The sequence below is a fragment of the Mytilus galloprovincialis genome, chromosome 12 (assembly GCF_965363235.1).
Source record: "Mytilus galloprovincialis chromosome 12, xbMytGall1.hap1.1, whole genome shotgun sequence".
In the NCBI taxonomy this organism is placed as follows: Eukaryota; Metazoa; Mollusca; class Bivalvia; order Mytilida; family Mytilidae; genus Mytilus; species Mytilus galloprovincialis.
The window spans coordinates 41,405,634-41,431,797 of NC_134849.1; the positions used below are offsets into that span (position 1 = coordinate 41,405,634).

The window sequence follows — 26,164 nt, forward strand, 5'->3', positions numbered from 1 at the left end:
ATCACTTGGAAAGAGTATATTCGTCTTCTCTCGTGTTTAACCATTGTCTGGCATAATTCTCGACTGAATCCATCAGAATTTTGAAAATGTGTTTCCAATTGATGTATTTAGACTCACAATATTTCGGACCTTTGGATAACACATTTCACAGTGGAGTGTTATTATGTAGGTCTCCGGTAATAACGTGGCAGGCCTGACTATATATTATATAAATGGGGAACTAGCAAAGGTTCAAGCAGGAGGTTTGGACTTGAAGTCTTCAATATTGAGATCCTGCAACATGTGTGTGTAATTGAAAATTGTAGTTGCAATTGGTTTGGTAAAGATAAAATAAATTATTGGTGCAGACTGATCTTTGAAATAGGAAGGTTTTTTTATGGAACTTTGAAGTATTTGTTGGCAGAGGAAAGTTTAAGAAACAATGAGAAAGGATCTTTTCTTTTTCTTATAAAATTGTAAACAAAAGTTCCTAAATATATGTCTTTCACACCTCAATATAAATAATGTAAACTAATTTTGTTCGAAGATACTTCAAAAGAAAGACCAAACAAAGTCACCAAAGGGACATTCAAACACAGTCGACAATAAAATGACAAAGCCATGGCAAAAAAAAAGAGAAAAAAAGATAAACAGACAAACCGACAAACAATAGAAAACAAAACACAACAACTGAAATCTGTGATTCGGCAAAACGAATTCCAACAAACACTTGGGGTAATCTAATATGCTCCGGAAGGGTAAGCAGATCCTGATCTAAATGTGGTACCCGTCGTGTTGCTCATGTTAGTCAAACCCAGTATAATTCTGTAGTAACACTCGGGAAAGTGGTATGGGAAATAACACAAATAAGTTTAATGGATAACAGCATTACAAGTTATAAATTTCTTTATATTTTAAATTTCTTCTTATATGGGTCATTTTCAAAAAATGTCGAATTTTGAAATTGAAAAAATTATTAAAAGTTACTTATTCAAACAACCCTCTACATAAGCAAATCAAAACAAACAGTACATTAAGAACAACATATTAAAAGATGTAGTCTTAATGATGTCATAGAAGAATATCTTGAAACATTTTTTGATCGGTGGTACAATATTTTGTCTATCCTGTTACCATTTTCAAAAGAAATTTTGGGTTATTAAGAAAAGGTTTAGATAAAATGTTAAGCCTGTTTTACGTAACCAATTAGATGGTTTTCAAGAGAATAAACTTCTATATATATTCATTCTGTAAAATAATAGATTGTTTTCCCATTTTCCAGGTTGTACTGAAAAATGCCATTAAAAATTGGTTTTCAAAAGTTGTAAAAATTACCACCAGTAATGCAAGTCTAAGATAGCAATTTATATTGTTCGGTATTTTTTCACCCTTTCAAATAAACCCATCAAGTAAATCTATCATAAGTTAGTTTACTTTTCTCTTTATTTCATTGGTAACAGGAACGTACGTTTCTGATATATCACTATATAAAAGTCTATCCTGTTACCTTTTTGTTAATTGGGGAAAATTAAGACGTTATAACCTTAAGATGAGTTCAAACAACGAAATATTTCATTCGTTTTGCACCTATATGTTAAGATAAAAAAATTTAACGACGTTTTTGTCTACAATTGTCTATCCTGTTACTGTAACCATAGCAACCATAGTAACAGGATAGACATAACAGGATAGACAAATTTCTTCGTTTTTGATTGCTGTTGTGAAATAACTACTCCCTTTGGTGAAATGATTATGGTTTTCTATTGTGAATTTGGTTTCCAACACGTTATTGCACTTTTTACAAGCATACTGTTGGTGTAATTAATCAAAATTGTTGGTAACAGCATAGACATGAAAAAAAGTACACTCTATTTTTTTCATTAAATGTCTTGAAAAGGGAGAAAAAATTAACGGCTGATTTAGGTAGTGGTAACAGGATGGACATGAACCTCTCGTACGCTGATTGAATTTAGTTTGTAGATAATACGTTACATACAATGATAAAGAAGCTACGATTTTTCGTTAGAGTAATAAAAAAACGTTGTTAAAAAGTCTCTTTTGCAGATATAAAGGTGATCAGAAAATCGAAAAAAAATCATTTGAAATGTGTTTTTCTGACACTGTACGCACACAAATGCCCCCAAAATCGGCCTTAAATGCAGTTTAATCTTATCAAAATAGATGTAAGGTGTGTTTATTAGACGTGTTAGGAAAGTCGATACTACTGTTGGTGCTCGTGTTGGATGGAAGATAAATACAATAAGATTTGGGGGGTCATCTCCAAAATTATAAATACTCTATTTTTTATTACCTGTATGGCCACTGAAATACGTTATTTATTGTGTGCAATACATGACCGATCGGGCATTGTTAAGAACCAACATTAATTTTCAAATGTGATAATTAAAATAAATTACGTGGCACATTTGTAAATTAAGGATACACATGAAAAAGAGGGGATGTTTTTGTTTTATTTTCAGAATCAACAAAATTCCTTCAAAAAAAAATTTGATAAGGGTTTTGGCCCGCTTGATCTCTCAATGGAAGCAAACTACTAGTATATCGTTTTGCTTCATTCTGGTACGATTTAAAAAAAAATAATAAAAAAAAAAAAAAACTATTTTGGAAAACACAAATCCCCTTTTCACAATATGAACGCTCGATGATTTATTTTATAATGCAAATTTGGGATTTTGTTGTTCACTTGCCTAATAACTTTTAGCATTGTATGATTGGGTAGCATTTGCATTGTTTAATGTCTCCCGAAAAGTCCACCAAACAATTCAACTGTTTGTTTTAGTTCGTTCCTTTGCTGTTCCCATAAGGTCACAAACGACTCTGACTGTCTCTAGACGTCTTATTGCGTCAAATAATTCCAACTGTGACCTTGACCTTTGTCTTCAAAAATTAATAGGATTCTAGATTTTCATAAGGACTAAAAATTAATCAAGTACGGTCAAATTCCTAGAACGATGTTAAATATAGAGTGTCAACAAGTGTGTTACGGACGGAAAGGCGGACCAAGGGTAAAGAAACCCTCGAATTTTGTAGGCGAGAGAATAAACTTGAACCCATTGGAATCGGAAATGCAGACAGATGTTATTTTACACGAAGACAATGGGGTTCAAATCGTCAAAATTCAACTAAAGCAAAGTTTGTTTGTATCGTTCTTTAAATGTCGTTTAAACTTTTTGTTTCTAAAATCAGAATTATCAGAAAAGCTTATAACGATCTTTCCAAAGACGTATGTTTATGATATAGAATCAAAAATCGTGGTCACCTTTTTATAGTCTTATAACAGATGAGGAGTGTGTGTGTGTGTGTGTGTGTGTCGGGGGGGGGGGGTAATTTATTTTTGTGTTTATTTGTTTTGTGTTGTACTTATTTTTATTTGCTGTATACTACCAGTGTGCGCATTCAAAATCTAACTTCAATTACTGAATAAGAGGCTGATGGTGTGTGACCGGTTCATACATAATATTGCGGGGTTAAATATGTTCGTAAGAGCTCTTGACGAAACCCTTTTCTAACATCGGACAGTCGTGTAATTGTAACAGTAATTCATAAGTACATACTATGCAAATCGATTGAAAATGGCATGACTCATTATATCGGCAGGAATCGTTAAAAGAAATACCATAAAGACAATAGACACAAAGTACCAATATCAAAGTACTTGCAGTTACTGAAAGCTAAAAGTATTAATAAAATAACAAAGGCTTACAAGATGTTTAAAAAAGATAAATTATTCACAAAACTAATATTAATTTGTCTAAAAATGTATTTATTGAATCTTTTCTGGTTCTTAAACAAATAACTTGATCTTCTCCTGCGTACTCTAATAAATACAATTGTTACAGATTTGTCTCAGCGGTATCAAACACGCCCAAACAGGTAACAAAAATGTTCAGTTTTTGTACTCATTGAGAAGGTCCCCAATCATATTATATATTTCTTCCGACCAACACGAGCGCCAGCAGTAGTATCGACTTTCCTAACACGTCTATTATTAATGTTCTGAATCACAATTCCGACAAGCTTTCATTTAAACCATTACAACTGAAATTCCCATTAGAAATACAAATTTTAGCATGGGTGTACATTTTTTGAAAATGACCCATATTAAGAAATGAATCTCCTCGTCCATACCTCTGATAAATTGTCCGGATTTGTCTTTATATTTGATCAAGTTTGGTTCTATAAGCGCTTATATTTATCACATGTTTAGTAGTAAATACAGTAGTTTTGCATGTTTGATAAATAGCCTGCTGTTTAATCAATATCGCGCAACTTTGATGCGCATCCTTTATCGCATACCCTTTATCACACCCCTACTTTTTTTTTTTTTACATAAAGTCAGTTTTGTTTTTTTTTGCTTAAGAAAAATTTTCCTCAAAATAGGTCAATGTTTTGAATGACGTCATTGTTTGGTATGTGACGTCACGAACGTCAAGTTTTCATATTGTATGCGACGTCACGAACGTCAAGTTTTCATATTTTTTGGCACACTAAATGCAACTATAAAAAATACAAAACACGCAAATAAATACAATAATAAACAAAATATTTTAAAAACAACAGCACGCAAATTGTAAGGGAACCCAGGTGCTTCGGATCAGTAATTGGGCAGTTCTTTTAAGGCCTTTGACACATGACAAAAGTAGAACTGAAGGTAACCCAGTGGAATGGATCAGAAAACAGTTCATATAAAATAATACTCTTCTGTTGAAATATATGATAAAGCCCTTGGGCTGATATTGATGTCTTGGGATGATACGACATATGATACGGATTTTGCCATGTATTATTCTCTCTATATATACGTTTGTGTCGAAATGCACATCTCATGCAATAAAATGAATACCAATAATATTTTAATTCAATAAAATTTGATTTTTTGAAAGTTTTCATTTGTAAAAAAATAACAAGATAGTAACATAAAACCGAAGATTATTAGCCAGGACTTAGAAATGATTCCAAAGTGAAACATTAGATAGTAAAATTATATGTCAAGCTGACATACGTAAGTTGGGAAATCTCAAATTGCATTTCAAACTCTTAATCACTGGACACGATATCTCACATTCTTGTTATCTGAGAATATATATAAACCTATTGAATAACAAAGCAATGTTCCTCTTATACTATCATATGCATGCCAAACTCAGTTTGTATTATTCCCCAGAAAAACTAGAAGGAAATGGGTTTTTTTTTCAAATAGAAGGGGACGTCCTGTTCTTGTATTTCACTACGATTCCCATTCATTCTGCTCTTAATGAACTTCGTCACACGGAAATACAATTTGTAACGACCGTTATCTTTATACAAGTTTATAAAGATAAACGTCTATTACGAAATTTTCCGACGAATTAAAATGGCAGTCACTGGCTTTATACATGTTATATGTACTTTTCTGAGTAAGTCAGAATAACTTTTGCTCATATTTAGAATTACAAACATGTGTTTCGATTTCCGTTAAGATGTTTTTTTTTTCTTTTAATGAATATTTGTGATGAATCTTCATTATATGTATAAATTGTAATCATTATTTGAAATATCAATAAAATTTGAAATTGATGACAATAATTTGCACTTTGAGTTGTATATATCACTATGACTTATTTAATTTTGGATGTAACACGTCTTCTGATTGGCTGAAAGTGTTTTGTATATCAGCGCATTGACATAATTTAGTCAGGTGAACATGCCGTTATCATGATTGACTCAATTAAAATGATTTAGAATTAAATTATAAGGGATGACTGTTATGCTTTGACTGTATATTCGAAATTTCTAAGTGCATATTGAACCATCGGGTCTACGCATATTATTCAATGAGCACCACATTTTCAAATCCTATTTCTATCTGTAATTCCGCAAAGGTTGATTTTGTCTGCCTTTTCTTGCTGTTTTCTTTAAGTTTTTCTTTTCAGTTTTTTGTTAATTATTAGTCCATATATCATTGTATAAAGTATGTTGCGGACGGTTGTATTTAAAACAGTAGACGCCTAACAAATCCATTTTTTGAAATTATTAATAGATCATTCTAATTGGTTCTCTTAAAAATTTGAGTGTTCTTATGTAAAAGAATTAGAAAAGTAAACAAACAAAGAAAATAAAAGAGAACTCCAAGAGTATAATTCAAAACCGAAAATCCTTTATAAAATAGCAAAATCAACCCTCCGACTCAAAAAACGAATGGAAAACGACTGTTATATTCGTGACGTGATACCGGCAAGTCCTTATGTAGCAAATGGTGGATTAAACCTTGTAAAAAGATAGTTCGGAGGTCAAAATGATAAAAGACAGTATTCTATAAACAAACCGAAAAAGTAAAACATACTGCAAAATACGCGTACGACACCTAAAATAATTCAGTCAAAAAAACCAGAAAAACCCTCTTAAATTGTAAGGAACTAAGGTATTTGTAATTTTAGTACAGAAGGATCAGAAGCCGTTATGTTTTTGGCATGTAATAAAAATATAACCGAAGAACGGGAATGAAACGACGACAAAATAAACACGTTGTTACCAGTGACAACATTATTTCGTGGCAAATACATTGCCTACAATGGCGTCTTCACTTATATGGCGGAAATTCTCCTTATGGTTTTAAGCAATGCACCGGAACTTTGATTATTATATGAAAGAAAAGTTTAATTATGTTTTAGAATATTTTCATCCTTTATCTTTTCAGTTTCTTTAGCTTTGGGTACAAACGCATTTCTAAGTGAGTACACTCAAGTATATACAGTACTTACCATGGACTCAGTCACGTTCGTTGATATTAATTTTCGTAGATATCTGATAATGTGGTTTTACAAATGTCTATATATGTTTACATCGTTGAATTGTGAATGATTTTGGTTTATAAGTATATTCACGAAATCCACGAAAAAGTATTAGTATCGCACGAAAAAGTATTAGAAACCACATTATATAAAAATAATCATCAACACGTAAATTTAAAGTATCAAAACAAATAAATAATTGTCATTCCTCTCCTAAATAAAGGCAGAAGTTGCACACCGCTGTCCATTATTCATACATCGATTAAGCGAAAACAAACGCGGGTTACAAACGGATAACCAGGGCAAATAAACTCATCATAGATACCAGGACTAAATACGCAAGACGCGCGTTTCGTCCATAAAACACTCATCAGTGACGCTCGAATCCACAAAAGTTAAAAAGGTAGCACATTAAATAAAATAGGAAAACAATGGAACAACATAAACACTGAACTGCAACAAAAAGACACTGCATACTTTGATTGTTACATAGTGAGATATAAAACACATAGATCAGGATGTTAGTCATCCAGTTGGCGATCGCATGTACTATTTTGTCGAGTGCCATTCTCACAAGGAAGCAAGAAGAGAAATATATTTTTTAATGTTAAAGATGTAATACATCAATAGAGCTTCAACTGGCTAGTGATGGTGGTTGTTCATGCAGCAAAAATACAAAACATTTGGGTTTTACATAATCATATATCAGAATTACACAAAAATTCAAACCAGTCGTTATCGAGTATGGTCTTGAGAAACGACGAAAGTCCGCGTCGGAAGAAGACGATAAATGACTGGCCCGTGTTTAGAGAGAGAGAGAGCTATATATCTTGCACATACATTTGTAAAAGACACCCTTGTAGATTTCGAAAAAGAACAGGCTTATGCCGCTACAAGGCAGCACTCGCATCTGCAAAGTGGAAAGGGATTAATATTAGTTATGATAACTTGTTTCCCAATCCACTATAAATAAGGATGTTTAAAATAACATACAACTAAAATATTGAATTCCAATTTGATCACACTTTCTGTATACTTTTTTCTTTTATATTTTGGTATTATGTTTTTGTCATAATTAATGTGATAGTGTTTATATATTTGTATAGGAATATAATGAAACTAATGCTGTTATAACTTGTGTTCAATAGTTTTGATACTTTTGCACAAAAGTATAATTATATTGAATAAAAATTTAATATTTTACTTTTATACACATATAATACGAAACAAACGTTCCAACTCACTCAAACAAAGTTTATCCTAAAATATGTGATTTTTTATTTATTTCTGTCTCATTTTATCATAAAGCACGAGAGTATCATCAATATAGTTGTCAAATTTGTAAGCGCTCAATCCGCCACTAACCTGGAACGGTCGTGAACTATAAAAATCAGTTGAAAAAAGCTCAACTCATCAGATGAATACATAGAGAAATGCATCCAACAAAATCACAGAATGTTCATGGGCAAGTACATTTATATCTCTACAACAAAAATACACTATTAACATATCTGAACGAAATCGCAGTTACTAACAGGTAATTTAGGTCAATAACAACTTATTAGAAAATTCATGTAACTAAAACTTAGTATGTTTAACTATATTTAGTTTTTTCTTTTTGTCCTAACTTTAGTATCAAATGTGAAATTATCACAGTCAAGATCTGGTGTGGTACAGATCGAAAAAGATGGTCAAGTAGGAACGATATGTTCAACCGGTTTTACTTTAGAGGACGCGCGAGTAGTCTGTCGGGAGGCGGGATTTGGACAATCGTAAGTCAAGTGATAGAAATCTCGGAATTTTATATATTATTAGGCTTACATAAAAATTCTATATAACGTGATAATAAAAGTGATGAAAAAATACCAAATGGACAATTGTGCGTGATAAGTAGTAGAAAATTCTACAATAGCTTGGCAAAAAAAAAAACCAGAAAGACAACAAGCAGTCAACAAAATATTACATAGAAACTAATGAAACGAGAAACACGAACCCAACTTCTGGTGGATTGTATCATCAGCTCAATGATCGGTATTAATGTAGTGATTTTGGTACTTTCGGCGTGATTTAAAACATCTACTTATTAGGAAAATAAGATACCGACTGACTTACGGAAAAGTTAAACTTGGATGTTTTGGCTATTCTCTTTAATCATATACCTCCTAATTGCAACGCATTTATACATAACTGGCTAAAACATGATTGTATGGTTTGATTATTCCCGATGAAGGTATATCCTAATTTCAAAATACAATTGTGAATGACGGTTTTTATTTTATTCAGATAACTGTAAATTTCCTGTTGACAAAACTCGAAACAATATGGATTTTCTTATCCCAGAAATAAATTACCTTAGTTCCAATATGCACAACTTTTTTGGAATTTTGGGTCATCAATGCTCTTCAACTTTGTACTTGTTTGACTTGATAACTATTATGATCTGAGCGTCACTGATGAGTCTTATGTAGACAAAACGCGCGTCATTAAATTATAATCCTGGTATATTTGATAACTATTTCATAATAACCGACATACTCTGATAATACCATCTATTTTTTAGTATATATTTTTTTCAAGTGGAATAGCTATACCTACTCTGGAACATATATATGGACCAGGCACTGGCAAAATTCATTATAACGAATTAGGATGTTTTGGAAATGAAACAACCTTAAGTAATTGTAAACACAGAGATTTCGTTGATTGTTTACACACGGAAGACGTTGGTGTTATTTGTGGCGCAAGTATGTATGTAGTTCGTATGCCTATTTTGCATTTTTTTTAAACTTTTATACATTACGCAGGTCATGACTTTGTATTTGTGAATCAGCCATCATCAAACGATTGTTATTTTTATGCGTACCAAGTATCGTGGATGGAGGAAAAGTTTGTTTCTCGTGGGTATTTGCTTTGGCAAAAGTCATGAAAGTATGCATAAATGTCTTTATAAAATTTGTAATTTGTTGAACTTTGAAATTCGTGGTTCCCAGGTAACCACAAATTCCACGAAAATGGGAATCCAACGAGTAATAAAAAAACCACAGCATATAGAAATAAATATAAGTAAAAAGTTTACTGAAATAAAAAAAAAAGATATTATATCTCTTTATAACTTCTAACACACCTTTTGGAGATTTACAAATAGCTTCATCAAGAAATGTTCAAACATGAAAATTTTACGGCCAAGGTAACTTGAATATTTGAGTATATATATGACTAAGATGGGCAGAGAATATTCCCCAAAAAATATTTAAAAAAATACTGAACTCCGAGGAAAGGAGTATGTTCGGAAAGGTCCTAAAATGGCCCCCCCTTTTTAGCATAAATTTCAAATTCGGATTTATTGACCAATATCACAATATATAATAGCTAATACAGTGAATAGAACGGAAATAAGCCATTTTGTTGAAAATTTTACGTTTCTGCGTTCCATTATGACGTCACAAGTTGTACTCATATTGATTTTCACGAAGTAATCAATGAAAATGGGTAAATTTCCATAGATTATTGGACAGGAAACGTAAAGCGCATACGTCGACAACAAAGATCTTTTAAAATAATGTTTGTGAAGACATTTTACATGTCTCATTTGAAAATTAAGTTTGTCGACGCCTGCGCTCTATGTTTCCTGGTCCTCAATTTGGTTGAAATCCAGCTGATTTTGTCAAATTTCACCAAAATCCCTTATCTTGACCTTTTTGGGATGTAAAAATCAACGTGTTAGAATTAAACTTTTGACAAAATAGTTCTGTTTAACTTTATCACGTGTCTTTAAGGCAACTTAAAACATTTAAGGTGTTATAACTATGAACTTTATAATTGGGGTCAACTATGACCCTTACCGAACTTACTCCTTTCAAAAACTCAAAAGACATCAAACGAATTGATAACAACTATTATATTCCCTGACTTAGTACAGACATTCTCATGTAGAAAATGGTGGTTTGAATCTGGTTTTATAGCTAGCTTAACCTCTCAATTGTATGACAGTCGCATCAAATTCCATTATATCTATGTAGGGTCATATTCCCCCAAGGGAGACCTTTAAGTATACGGAGAATTGAGGAAGGTACGAAATGGTCTTTATCCTCTCGGAATCACTGTGATCCAATCAGTTTTTATGTTATTCACAATTTTTTCATTCTTAAAGAATTTAGTACTTCAAAAAATGTTTGATGACTTTAGACAATTATCAATGTATTAAAAGTCTTTTAGTTTTTATGATCTAATACACTTAGTTAAATTCCAACGGATATGTGTTTGTTACCGGTCTTGTTTAACAAAGCTCTTTATACATTTTTTTTATTCGCTGTTACATCTTTTTTATTGAGTTAGGGAAAGTTGAGCGCTTACAATAATTGTTCCTTATGTTGTATTTACGAGAATTTCATATACTGACGAACTTTTGATAAACCCTAGATTATCCTTTTTAATTCTTATTTTCAAATATGAATGTCCCTCTGGTATCGATCGCTTCTTCCAATGTCTAAACGAAGTCAGCACTGTTCTAGTTGAATTGATTACGCCATGGTTCAATAAATGCTCAAATCAAATGATATGCACTAACATTTTGGTTTCCCCTTATTAATGGATGTGTCATTGTAATTTTTTGTAACCAACGCCTTATAGCTTATTATATTACGGACCGCCACATCTGTCTTATGTTGTACTCTGCATGGTGTTACGTTATGCTATACATAAGAACGTTGTTGAGTTCAATGCGATTCGATGTTAATGCATATCATATACTGAAATGACTTGCGTTTTAACATTTGTCTTTGGTGTCTCGTTGATTTAGTGTGTTCTCCTAATCATTTCTCTTATTTCGTTTTGTTATGTGAAGTATGGTTAATTACCTAACCGAACTGCCGTGATCTAATTCGTTGAATATATGATGATAAATACATACATGTACACTGTACCAACAATATGTTTGTGCGAACGTAATATTTAGTTATCTTAGTGCTTATAATTTTATTTCTCTTGCGTTTATTTATGTGTATTGATATCATTGTACACATTTGGTCATTTTTTATATTTCTATATGGTATCTTATACTATGCATGCGATTAAGACTAGAAACACATATGCATGACAGAGAGGCGAAAGATATAATTTGGATATTTAAACTTTACAAGTCGAAAACAAACGACTCGCCTATTGTTAATATATTCTATTTAATTGAATCCCTGACAATTTTACCACATGTTCTTCTTTTTTTGTAAAAATGCAACGAAAGAAGAAAAACGACAAAAACGATTAAAACAGGACAAGAAACACAACATAAAAAAACTAAAGATTGTGTTACACGAACTCCAACAAAAACTGAGGTTGATCTCAAAAAGGTAATCAGATACTGCTCCACTAGGAAAGTTCTTATCCCAGGAAAAGTTTACCTGAGCCGTATTTGGCACAACGTCTCTGGAATTTTGGGTCCTAAACGCTCTTCGACATTTTACTTGTTTTGCTTTATAACTATTTTAATCTGAGCGTCACTGATGAGTCGTATGTTGACGAAACGCGCGTCTGGCGTATTAAATTATAATCTTGGTACCTTTGATAACTATATATCTTATTTTCTAATATCAATGTATCAAATGGCTTCTTTGAAGATGGAATTCGTTTACAATTGGAGAATAAAGACCATGGTAGACTGGACGTGACTATAAATGGTAAAACTGGAACTGTATGTAACGATTACTTCGACGATAATGCAGCCAAGGTTGTTTGTAGACAACTTGGACTTCCATTGTACGTTTATATAATAGATCAAAGTATGACCTGAAAAGAATTAAAATAATAAGAATAGAAAAACTCCGAGGAAAATTCTAAACGAAAAGTCCCTAAATGAATGGCAAAATCAAAAGCTCAAACACACCAAACGAATGGATAACAACTGTCATATTTATGAAACAATCTTAAATAGCTACTTGTATTTTATGAATGGAAATGTTTGTATGCCAAATTGTCTAAGATCCCTCAATATTAAAGTGTCTGAACAGACCAATTGTATATCTAAACGTTTAGTGAGCAACAACACATATCAATAGCGAATCCAGGGAGGGAAAATAGGATTGTCATTGATCGCCAATGAAAATTAAAAATCATAAGTTGTTTAGGATATTTGTAAATTTTTATACAACAAAATTGTCAAAAATGTGTTTTGCTCTTGATAATATTCAATTATCCAGACTACGTCCCATATTAAAAATCACGGATCATCAACTACAAACAAATAGAACGTACCATTCGTTTAATAGGTTATTAAGATTTAAAATACAACCTTTAAGGTGCAATAAATACACAAAAAGTGTAACAAATTTAAAGTAAAATATCTCATGTAAATATCGTCGTTATGAGTTCCAGTGTAAGTCATCATTTAAGAAGGATTGATGTACCTCTATATTTTTTATGACCGTTATGTATCACATATCACTAAGGATGTGGTCATGTTATGAAAAAGGCAATCCAATTGTAATCTTCATTGATTGAACCTTACTGAATCAATCGGCAATCTTCGGTTGAATACGCTACTCTCATTCTATGAAGGTAGGGAATCGGCCGAGTTATGACGAATAATTACGGAATAAGACTTATTACCTGTTTGCACTTATAAAGGGCAAATTACGGGGACCGTATGTGAAGCTTGTAATGTGTGAAGCAGTTCAAACACGTGAATTGGACAGAAGCGGCACTTTAATTATCATTTTCGTAAACTATCATAACAACAACACACACACACACGATATTGCAATACAATACTTCACTCGGGACTATGACATCTTATATCTGTAAAAAAAAAACACGAAATTGGTTATTTTAGGAATTAGATTACAAAAATACTGAACTCCGAGGAAAGTTCGACAAGGATAGTCCCTAATCAAATGGCAAAATGAAATGATAAAACACATCAAACGAATGGACAACAACAAAACAGTCATACTCCAAATGTATTTTTTATTATCTTTCAGCCAAAATGCACAATATGGTAAGACCCGACATGTATTAGGCTACAACGTGTCAATATTACTCGATGATGTCCAGTGTTCTGGAACAGAAGACAATATATTAAAATGTAAAATGCAAGTTATTGGTAAAAATGATTGTTTGCATGAACAAGATGTCAGCGTTTATTGCTATGGTAAGATATACTATTATGTCATGTACATTGCGATAAAATAATTAGCTCCATGGTGTTTTTTTTTTCTGTCATTGCAATGATCTTTTTGATAACAAGAAAACAGTTAAAATTGTACTGCAACAAATGCGCATTTCGACAATATATGAATCTCCAATTATGCTCTAGGCAAATATCTTTGAAAATAGACAAATATATAGCTTTAAAGGTATATAACTACGGTGTAAATGTTTATGTAATTAGTAGACATTATATGAAAAATACTGATTTGGTTTTAACTAAGTCATGTTAGTCAAATGTAGAGATATCCAAGTTTGAATTTCCTAAGAATAATAAGATATTTAATTTTGCACCGACCATTCATCTTTTGTGGGAGGGAATGTGTTATGACGTCATTCATGTTCACTGAACTACTCAAATTATTATTTAGTGGCCAGCTGAGACCAACCTCCTGGTGCGGGATTTCTCGCTGCATTGAAGGCCCATTGGTGGCCTTCGGTTGTTATCTGCTTTTTGCTAGTATTGTTGTCTCTTTTACATATTCTCCAGTTCTATTCTTTATTTTATTTCATATTTATCAAGTACATAGTTTTACTCTAGATTTATTAAAAATAAACATTTTTGTTCAGAAAGAAGTAAAAATTCCTTTAAAAATTAAGCATGTTAAGGGCATACGATACATTCACAGGGGAGGTAATGACGTTGCTAACGTAAAATGCTATTTTGGCAAGGTCAAACTATAATGACATATGGGTAAAAAATGCATTTTTCGACTGATTTTGATCATTCAAACTGATTTAATTTGAAAACGAGTGCATGGACCCCTATGTTTTAAAACGACATTTTGTTTCATTTTGCAGGGAAATTATGTGGACCAAAGTTTATAAAACTGTAAATGCACTTTTTTAATTTTGATAAATATACAGCAAAAAAAAAATACGTTTTTTTCTCTCAATTCATGACCATTTGATAGATATGAATTATTTCTGAATAAAAAATGCATAAATTTTTAGGAAACTCATGAAATACAGACACAATACACAATTTCGACCTCATTTAACTCAGAAAGTAGCAAATGAAGGTATATTTTTTATTACAATATTTGATTTTATTCCGACAAAAAATAGCTATATGGAAATTTTCATCAAACTGTAAATTCGGTATCAAAACTGTATCGTATGCCCTTAAACAATCATCGGGCTAAAACAGTTCTTTTACCTGAATTTGATTGAATTTTTTTGTTTTTCAAAATAGTCGAAACTTACAATGTTTTTCAAAATAACTGCTCGTCTCCCGCTCTCCACCATCATCCCCTAACAAAATGAACTGTCGATGCCGTTCAAGTTCTGATACATTATATTATATTTTTTAAGATATTTGCATGTTGATCGTTATTGAAAAAGCTTTGGCATATAACATAATATTCCTTATATTCATTGTTATATCTGCCGGAGAATTCCGAATGACAAACAACACCATATATTATACATCTGTTACGAAAATGAATGAAATAGAGAATGGAAATGGGGAATGTGTCAAAGAGTCAACAACTTAACCATACAGCAATCAACAGCCGAAGGCCACCAATAGGTATTCAATGCCGCGAGAAAATCCCACACCCGAAGGAGTCCTTCAGCTGGCCCCTAAACAAATATGTTAACTAGTTCAGTGATAATGGACGTCATACTAAACTCCGAATTATTCACAAGAAAATAAATTTAACATGCCAAGAAATTGCCTCCGTTGAAATTCTGCAAACACCCCATAGAGCAAATTACATGGATGATTAATTTTGACCATTTGGTATATGGCCGTGTTCTAAGCGACACGTACATGAAGGTCATACATTAATTTCTTGAATGAAATCAAATCTTTAGCTACTAATGACTGCCGTAGGGGGTCGACCGGAATTTTTAGCGAGGGTTTCTTAGCATGTAACAGATAGAAAACTCAGGGTCAAAATTCATAGAACAGAAAAGGGGCAGTGGCAAATATTTCATGTATATTTTGAACACCGAGAGAATAACCCCGGCACCCTTTGCCAAAAAAAAAACCTTTCTTTTTTCTTATTTGTGCCTTCGGACTTTATGTTTTGAATTGTAGTTTCACTTTCCATATTCGGTATTTATTCAAATCTAAGCTCCACGTGGTAAAAATCACGTGATGCAGCAATATAGTATCTTGGAGTTGGGCTATTTCTTTCTTTTCGGGAAGGGACTCCAAGCAAACAACATGCATGTGTATAACGGCACTGTAGATTTTCGTATTAAATAAAGAAAGTTGCCGGTCCGGTACATGAATAGATTGGTTAGAAAGCAAGGTTTTAATTTTAATTAGATTGGAAAGTTTAATTCGAGGGTTAAACATAGAGAGCACAAAAAAAAGGGGGGAGGTGTTCCACAGGGAATATTTTTTATCTTATGAACTGTACATTTGAAAGGTTTATTATTTTTTTATTTAATTAAAAAAGAGAAAAACAAATATAAGACAAATTGTGAATGGTCTTTCTTCCTTTCTCCCATGCCAAGAAATTGCCTCCGTTGAAATTCTGCAAAAACCCCATAGAGCAAATTACATGGATGATTAATTTTGACCATTTGGTATATGGCCGTGTTCTAAGCGACACGTACATGAAGGTCATACATTAATGTCTTGAATGAAATCAAATCTTTAGCTACTAATGACTGCCGTAGGGGGTCGACCGGAATTTTTAGCGAGGATTTCTTGGCATGAAAGCATACAAGACTATCAAAGTGCAGAGGCTCCTGATTTGGTAGGCTATTTCTTTCTTTTCGGGAAGGGACTCCAAGCAAACAACATGCATGTGTATAACGGCACTGTAGATTTTCGTATTAAATAAAGAAAGTTGCCGGTCCGGTACATGAATAGATTGGTTAGAAAGCAAGGTTTTAATTTTAATTAGATTGGAAAGTTTAATTCGAGGGTTAAACATAGAGAGCACAAAAAAAAGGGGGGAGGTGTTCCACAGGGAATATTTTTTATCTTATGAACTGTACATTTGAAAGGTTTATTATTTTTTTATTTAATTAAAAAAGAGAAAAACAAATATAAGACAAATTGTGAATGGTCTTTCTTCCTTTCTCCCATGCCAAGAAATTGCCTCCGTTGAAATTCTGCAAACACCCCATAGAGCAAATTACATGGATGATTAATTTTGACCATTTGGTATATGGCCGTGTTCTAAGCGACACGTACATGAAGGTCATACATTAATGTCTTGAATGAAATCAAATCTTTAGCTACTAATGACTGCCGTAGGGGGTCGACCGGAATTTTTAGCGAGGATTTCTTGGCATGAAAGCATACAAGACTATCAAAGTGCAGAGGCTCCTGATTTGGTAAAGGCGCAAAAATGCGACAGGGTTAAACATATTTTTTTTTAGATCTCAATCCCTATACCTGTATCCAATGAATAAAAAACAAATACACAACAATACGCACAGTAAAACTCAGCTAAATAGAAGTCCGAGTCCGATGTCAGAATATCAAAGATGTTATTGCATTCATTAAACATGTATGTTAAAGCACCTGCAACAATGGCAGCTCCTACGACAACGACAGCTCCTACAACTACGACGGCCTCTACCACAGCGACTACTATATCAAAAGGAGTACAATCCTGTGTTGACGATCCTCGTCTGAACTGCGATAAATCGTCATGCAGCACTAACTTAAAAACGTTTTGCCGATTAACGTGTAATCTTTGTAGTAAGTATTAACACATTGTGTATTTTATCTTTCTAGTAGGTATATTTAAACATTGTGTATTAATAACTTTGAAGTAATTAATAAGTATTTACAACATTGTGTATTTTAACCTGTGTGTTTAATTTTGAAATTCATCGTATGCTCCCGTAAACCAAGTCCTTGCAGCATGCTGATGTTCATATGTGATTAATCAGCTCTTACAAACAAGTCTTTTGTTGACTTTTATCTCAAAAATATTGTAAACACTAATATGCACACATCTTTTTAACAATACAATAGAAAACTATGAAGTATATGCTTTTCTTAGTTTTACAAACATCATTGTCATTTATTGTTCAATATGTCATAATCTTGTAATTAAACGACTTATACATTCAATTCATATCAGATGTTACAACCCCTCCTCCTTGTAAGGATAACCCAGTTGTGAATTGTAATCCTTCATTGTGTACTGATCTAGTGCTGAAAAACTACTGCAAGGCAACGTGTGGTATCTGCGCAGGTATGATAATTTTATATGCAATGACTTTGATTTAATATGTATTAGTGTACATTTATCATGGTAATGTGAAATATCATGGTCGTTATTTTGCCGCTTTAGGATTTGATTGTTAATATTTGTAAAAGTGTACGTCAAAACACCGTGATTGGTTAAAAATGAAATACACAATGGATTTGACAAATGACGTAATGTTATCATCATTTTGGGATACGTACACTAAAATTACGCATAGTCCTTTAAATTCTAAACATGACAATAAAAAAAAATAACATTATATATTAATTGATATGGGAAATTGAAAGAACTTCGGAACTAAAAGAACGCACAAATGACCACAATGACATATTAATTATATTTTTGGGGGCATTAAATTCTTTTAATTTTACATTATGGTCCGTTCTCCAAGAATTTTCTTAGCCGTATTTGGCACAACTTTTATAGAATTTTGCGTCCCAAATGCTCTTAAACTTTGTACTTTTTTTTCTCACTTTTTTTTATCTGAGCGTCATGAAGACAAAACGCGCGTCTGACGTATTACATTATAAGCGTGGCACCTTTGATAACTAATATACCACTTTTGAGTTTGTCCTTTGAAAAAAAACTAGTCAATTATGCACGCCTTTATGACGTCATTTACCAGATAGAGGGAATCGCCTGTATCCCTACACTGTTAACGTTCACCAAGCATCTTAGTGATCGTCATTGTGCAGGATAAACTAACGTTAGTTCCGTAGGTACTTAATAATCTAATAACAGCAGTGCTGATTATCAATAATAAGAATTCAGTTTGACGGATAATTTGTGCAATAAAGCATCATAGTTTTGCAACAACTTGCTCAACATTATAACGGAAGTGACAACGCCCCTAAAGGTGGCACGGTAGTATTTGAATTCCAGAATTTAGGTTGCTCTTTTGTGTACCCTACTTAGGTAAATGCATCTAAACAGCGTGATTGGACAAAAAATACAGTATCAACTGAACATACTTTCCCAAACTGAGGGATGAATCAGGTGTAGAAAAATATGAGATAATTTTACATACAGATGGAAATGAATTTTTGAGATTTTTTTTTAAATTTTGTATTCACTGCACCGTAAAAGACCTAAAAGTACTAGTGGCCTTAGGTTTTTAAAAATAGCAAAAAAAGTAAACGGTCATGATACATATTCAAATTCATTTCTGAATAGTAAAATGAAAGTACTTCAGTTAACTGTGAATGTAGAATTTTTTGCAGTGTTAGAAAGTGGTGAAAATTCTAAAAAGGCTATCATTATCCCTTATGGGCCAGGAAATACTACCGTGCCACCTAAACACACGATTGATGTTCACTAAAACCAAAGATTTTGACGGAAATGCATCGAATTCGAAGTGTCTAATAGATCCCTTGCTTTATATGATCATATATAACTATTTTACTTAAGGGGATTCTGAGAGCATTCAACGACATTTACCTTGGAACAAGACCTCGGAATATATGTCTTAGACTACACGTTTATTTTGCGAGCGTACTTCCAGTAAAGCGTACAGCTAAAAAACCACACAGGATAAGAGTAAATGAAAAATTCTGATTATGATTATCTAGTTTATGCTGTTTCTTCTTTCATTATTATTAGGAGCTAGTACAACAACATGGATTCATGTTATACCAGTTACTCCTGTTGTTGGATGATGATTTGTATTGCAGTAAAATTACACATAAAACTTTAATATTTTAAAACAGTCATTTTCTATGTGTTTTAGTTTATATTTTATATTGTTGCTGAGTGAAGTCTGAGGTCATTCAATCAATCGATCGATCGATCGATCGATCGATCGATCGATCGAGAGAGAGAGAGAGAGAGAGAGAGAGAGAGAGAGAGAGAGAGAGAGAGAGAGGGAGAGGGGGAGAGAGAGAAAGAGAGATTATATCCACACAAGACTATAGACTATAGTCCTTTCGATGTTAATTTCTTACAAAACTTGTGTCTTAGGTTTATGACCCCTTCTGCAGCCATTTTTGTACGAACTTTTCAAACTTCAATAGTATCAGAAGAGGGACGAAAGATACCAAAGGGACAGTCAAACTCATAAATCTAAAACAAACTGACAACGCCATGGCTAAAAATGAAAAAGACAAACAAACAACAGCACACATGACACAACATAGAAAACTAAAGAACAAACAACACTAACCCCACCAAAAAACTAGGGACGATCTCAGGTGCTCCGTGAGGGTAAGCAGATCCTGCTCCACATGTGGCACCCGTCGTGTTGCTTATGTGATAACAAATCCGGTAAATAGTCTAATTCGGTAGGTCACATTCATGAAAGGGAAGTGGATTGTAGTTACGACGCAAGGAGCATATCCGATATCATTTGTGAAACGGTTATTCCATAACGGTCAACCAACTCGTGATGGCGTCCGTAAAATTTACGAAGGGATGATTTCAACTTCACCATTTGGAACTCTTGGTTTAATAGCTTCCTTGTGAGCAGCAACCCTATATCAAGAAAATCATGATAGGAAATGCAAGCATGGGAATATCGTATCAATTGGGAGATATATCCCTCGTATGCAGGTGCTGCTGGAATGTTGCTACTTAGAAATGGAAAGTTCACAATTGGAAAGCTGAAATCATCTCTTTTGTCATAAAGTTTTGTTTTCAACCGACCCACATTGTCAATTTCTAGATGTAAGTCACGATATGAGGCCGACTTAACTGTATCTGTAGTATCCTTTATCTCTAGCTCGATGGGATAGATGCGTTCCACATAGTAACCAAAATTTGAATTATTTAGTGAAAGAACATCATCTATATAGCGGAAAGTAGAGTTAAAGGATATTGCTAACTTCTTATTTTTCTTCCTAAGAAGTTCCTGCATGAAGTCAGCCTCATAATAATAAAGAAACAAGTCGGCAAGTAGAGGGGCACAGTTTGTTCCCATTGGAATGCCGACAGTCTGTTGAAAAACACGTCCTCCGAACGTAACAAAGATGTTGTAAATCAAGAAATCAAGCATCTTGATAATATCAGTTTCAGAGAATTTTTTGTTTGAATAAGAGTGATCCTTTACAAAGTAGGATTTATCCCTCCCTAAGACAAGATTTCCTTAAAACAAGTTTATACATGTAGTCAAAACTAGATATAATGAATAATAGAGATAGGCTATTTTATACACATACCGAGGGGAAACTTGATGCAAAGTGTTTCTTTGCATTTAATAAGATAAGAGAACTTTGTGGCAAATTAACCAAGAATTTTATAGAAAATACACAGCCTTTACTACAGAGATTTTTGTTATAAAATTTGAATCATAGATTACTCACTTGCTTTTCTATGATGTGCTAGTGTTTATTGTTTACAAAAAGTTCTAAGTAACCCTTAAATTACAAACACCTCGTGCTGAGTCACTAAAGTCAAGCGTATCCTAAAAGGTGTACTTGGTTCGGTCCATATTTATATTTGTTTTAACCAATAACTACATTAATAAACTTGTTGTAAGGAAATCAATGCTAGCACTGCATGCAGTAATCCTATACCTATCAGTCATCAAATTACTAAATATGAAATTGCAAGGATAAAGGCTGTGGATTTTCTATAAAATTTTCATATGTTTAGCATTGAATCAACACAAGGGTACACAATCCTCAACTCTTGTTTGGAAACCTCTGTTACAAACCATCTTTTAAACCAATAGAAACTTACAGATATTGCTTATGGCACATTGTTCAGACCGGTTTTGAATGGGAAAGATGTAAAGCAGAAACTTTCCGTTGCAATATATCCTCCATCATAAATCAGTTCATTGGATATGCCACTTACTTCAAAGAACAGACTGTGTCTATCACCAATCAGGCGGAAACCCAGTTGAAACCGATGAAAAAAATGGAACTCTTTGTTAGAGAGGGAGAGAATTCGAATTGGTATATTTGAATTGTTTATATCTGTTTCTAAAATATTTATAAAAGTGCATAATTCGATATATTTTTTTAATTTTAAATTATAGTCAAATTTTCAAAAAAACAGTCGGTTGTGGAAGGTTCAAATCCAAGTAGATTTGTTTGTGTGCATAAACAAATAAACTCATCATAGATACGAGGATTTAAATTTTGTATTTAGGCCAGACGTGCGTTTCGTCAATACAAGAGTCATCAGTGACGCTCGATTCTAAAAAAGTTAAAAAGGCCATCAATAAATTATGCATTAAAAAATCTACTGAAAGATAAAAGATTGATCTTTCTAATGAGGGTCGGTCGAAAACAAAACTTTACACAAAGAGATGAATTCAGCTTACCAATTGTGAACTTTTCATTTCTATGAAGCCACATTCTAGAAGCGCCTGCATACGGGATATATATCTCCCAATTAATATGTATTTACAGTTTTGTATTTCCTATCAGGATTTCCCTGAGGGTTGCTGCTCATTATCACAAGGAAGCTATATAAAATCAAGAGTTCAAAATGGTGAAGTTGAAATCATCCCTTCGTAATTTTTACGGACGCAATCACGAGTTGGTTGACCGTTATGGAATATCTGTTTCACAGATGATATCGGAAATATATGTTAATTATGTCGTAACTACAATCCCGTTCCATTTTCAAAAATGTAAACTTCCGAAATGTTGGTGACCTTCTGCTGTTGTTTTTTTCTATGGTCGGGTTGTTGTTTCTTTGGCACATTCTCCATTTCCATTCTCAATTTTATTGTAATAGCTAAATTTTTTCAAACACACATAATATATAGTTGTATACTTACTAAATTATGTATGATGTGACATTAAATATTTTATCAAAACATGCAGTTCTATGAATTATTTGTACTTACAAAATTACATATTGAATATCTTATATTATTGAACCAAAATGCCTCCTTGATCTATATATGTAAAATGCATTTTCCAAAGACAATCAACATAAACTAGCCACAATTTCAAATTGTTAGCTTCCAGTAAATGCCGAGTTGGTTGACGTTATGGAATATCTGTTTCACTATATATGTTCATTATGTCGTAACTATAATCCCGTTCCATTTTCAAAAATGTAACCTTTTGAAATGTAGACATTTTACCGGGTTTTTAATAGCATAAGCAACACTATGGGTGCCACATATGGTTCAAATTCTCATATTTGATTTATAACAGTGTAAACATTTATTCAAACTACTAAAAGTCTAAAATAAACAATAAATAGGGCACTGGCGTGAAAATACGTAGCTTCGTTTTGTGTTTAAATTTAGTCTAGACGCCATCTAATAAACCATCGAGTTGACTTCTAAAGTCATCCGATGACCATATAAGCGATGTAAACATAAAAATAGATATAAATAGATTAAGCAAACTCGTGCTCTTTGATATTTCTAGGTCTATTTAATTTTATATTATAGATTAAAAATAAATGTTTTAAATCATCGTTTTTACCTTAAAAGAATGATTTTTTGTGGATCGAATCAGACAATCAAATAATTTACCTTTGTTTCACTTTCAATGTTGACATTCTTTTCCTTTGAGTAACTTTACACATACAATTCATGTGTTATCCATCTCAAGCTAAGAGGTTAAGTTGAAGTTCACATGAGGAATACGGATTCAATGGGGTCGATTTATTCACTTGCAAGTGAATAATTCAAAGTCAATATGTTTAAGCTTATTTTGACAAAATTGAACCATGTTGGCTGATAAAAGCGAATTATTATTTCACTATTTGCATGTTATTAAAATTGAGCAAACAACAATTAAGTGATATATTATTTTTTTTATATATATCTCGTAGCCCCTTTAAAGTCATAAGAAACGAGTGACCGATGAAAAATAATGTTCTTCCAATTCTTACACCAATGCATACAAACATCATAAACTTAGTCTTCTGTGCACGAATTTATCATTTTTTTTTGTGTAAATTTCGTACAATCGTTAATTTTTTTTCAATCGGTCAGTGTTGTTATGAAAATATGGCAAGTAATTAAAATTCGTGTTTTGAAGCCGAAGTTTAACGATTCTCACCTGTTTGTCAACAATCGACAAAAAATCAACAAAAAAGCATGGAAATTCAGCACGTGTTTAACATGTAAATTCAGATAATATTTTATTTCAAGGACATCCATGCGTATTGTGGTCACCGGATTTTTACGAGATGGGTTACACTGAGGTCACTTTGCATACGAAAAATATGTCGGGGGAATTGCTTCCTGGAAGGAAGCAATTAAAATAAAGTAAACTTCTTCTAAATATGAATAAATTAAAGAATTTTCTTCAGAAAAAAGTAAATGTACATAAGTTTTATAATGAAAACTATCCATTGAGTTATAAGAAAACATATGCATTATTTTTTTTTATTTGAGGTTTCTTATGACTTTAAAGCAGTTACGTATAATCATGAACTCTTTTTTTTTCTATTAAGCTGTTCTATTTACCACTATTCTAAGTATAGGCAATACACAGTCTGATAAATGCTGGTAGATGCATACACTGTATGTGTATAGTCAGCTTATATGGGCAAAGATGATCTATGGTTAGGGGAAGACCATTTTATATTCTGGGGGTGGGGGGGGGGGGGGAATAGGATTTTGAAAAATAACTCAGCCTTGATAATCACAAAAATAAAGGGTTTGTTCTGTGGTAGTTTGAAAATAAGTTACCTCACTTGCAATGTATTGAAAATAAATAACTCAGCAGGTCTAATCGAAAGTATGAGATGGCATCAGATCCTACATAAATTCATCTTTTTTCCCAAAAAAAATCGGGAAACACTTCCCAATTTTTTTTAATAATAAAAGTATAAATATTATTTAAATATAATTGAAATGTCTAAAAATTGGTTTCATTTAACTTGAGGTATAATGTCTCAGGAAACCTTATCTCACTATTATTTTTAACAGGGCCGTAACTACATTGAGTCAAATGCCTCATGTAGAAAATTTCAAAACCATGCAAACGCTAGTCTTCAAATCAAATTATGTTCACAGCGAGTGCCGTGCAAGAAGCAAGTTCTGTTTTCCCTCAGACGTAGTCCAGATTTTTCGTGATCAATGTTTCTTATTTATTTGTCTTTTGTACATTGATTGCCCTTCTGTAATCTGTTAGTATTGCATTTCTTTTGTAATCTAGTAGTTTTTTTTTATGAACTTGATCATGAGTAAAAAAAAAAAAAAAAAAAAAAAGCAGCCACAGACTTAACTATGTGAATTCAATTTTTGCCTTATCATGCTCATTGGTCTTTTGATGTTGTCGCTAGAAACTTAAGTCTTACACTGAATTTATATATTTTGTTTTGAGACCAAAATATTGTCAAAAAATTATTAAAACAAAACTTCCATTTTCAGATCATGAAAGGGTCTTTGGAACACCCAGAAAGCATGATTTTGAATCATTTTTTCTATACCTTCTGGGGCCTTCAGTGGCTCAAAAAACCTTCAAAAAAATTTGCCTTGCATTGCTCGGCGAAATATGCTTGCCAATACTTTTAAAAGAGGCTAGTTTACAACCAAACTTTAATATTATGTATGTATGTATGTATGTATGTATGTATGCAGTTGGGAGTATAAAAGATTCATTTCTGCAGGGGATGATGATTAATTCTTATTAAATGGTACATAATGACTCGACTATACATGTATTATTTATAATAAACAAATCATTTAAATATTGTATGTTTTCGAATATCATAAAAATAGTTGTGAAAATGAATAATCAGTCCCTTGCTTTAATGAAAATGAAAAATCTTTCTTCAATAGTGCAGCAAAAGAATTATCTTTCCTCTTAGTTTACAAAATTAAATAACCGAACCGATCAAAAACAAATCCTCCTGGTCCACCCCCCCCCCCCCCCCCCAGAATATCAAATGGTTGCCCCCTTATAATATAAAACATGCATTTTATAAAATTATACGGGGATATATGACTATAGGACACATAACTTTTTTAATGCCTCGGCAAATTAAAATTAAGGAATTGTCATGATTGAACATTCTATAATGATTAATCTTTTAATATTGTTAATTGATAAGATCATCAATTCTTTTCTCTATTTTCTGCGAACTCAACAATTT

At 32.5% G+C, this 26,164-nt stretch overlaps 1 protein-coding gene across 1 annotated transcript; it reads left to right on the top strand.

Moving 5' to 3' along the window:
- The first annotated feature begins 5,313 nt into the window (after nucleotides 1-5,313).
- LOC143053622 (scavenger receptor cysteine-rich type 1 protein M130-like) lies at nucleotides 5,314-19,870 on the top strand. The gene is made up of 9 exons (XM_076226412.1): nucleotides 5,314-5,396; nucleotides 6,677-6,709; nucleotides 8,404-8,542; nucleotides 9,348-9,514; nucleotides 12,383-12,521; nucleotides 13,742-13,911; nucleotides 17,455-17,637; nucleotides 18,026-18,139; nucleotides 19,754-19,870. Exons 1-9 carry the CDS (start codon nucleotides 5,354-5,356, stop codon nucleotides 19,807-19,809), a joined length of 1,044 nt encoding a protein of 347 aa, XP_076082527.1. The 5' UTR covers nucleotides 5,314-5,353; the 3' UTR covers nucleotides 19,810-19,870.
- The last annotated feature ends 6,294 nt before the right edge of the window (nucleotides 19,871-26,164 follow it).

What these genes read in the sequence shown, in the direction of transcription:
- LOC143053622 (XM_076226412.1), top strand. Translation starts at nt 5,354, where the DNA reads ATGGCAGTCACTGGCTTTATACATGTTATATGTACTTTTCTGA. An exon ending in TGGTGTTATTTGTGGCGCAA is followed by an intron (nt 9,515 to 12,382) that starts GTATGTATGTAG and finishes GCTTCTTTGAAG; the next exon opens with ATGGAATTCGTTTACAATTG. An exon ending in TGTCAGCGTTTATTGCTATG is followed by an intron (nt 13,912 to 17,454) that starts GTAAGATATACT and finishes TGTATGTTAAAG; the next exon opens with CACCTGCAACAATGGCAGCT.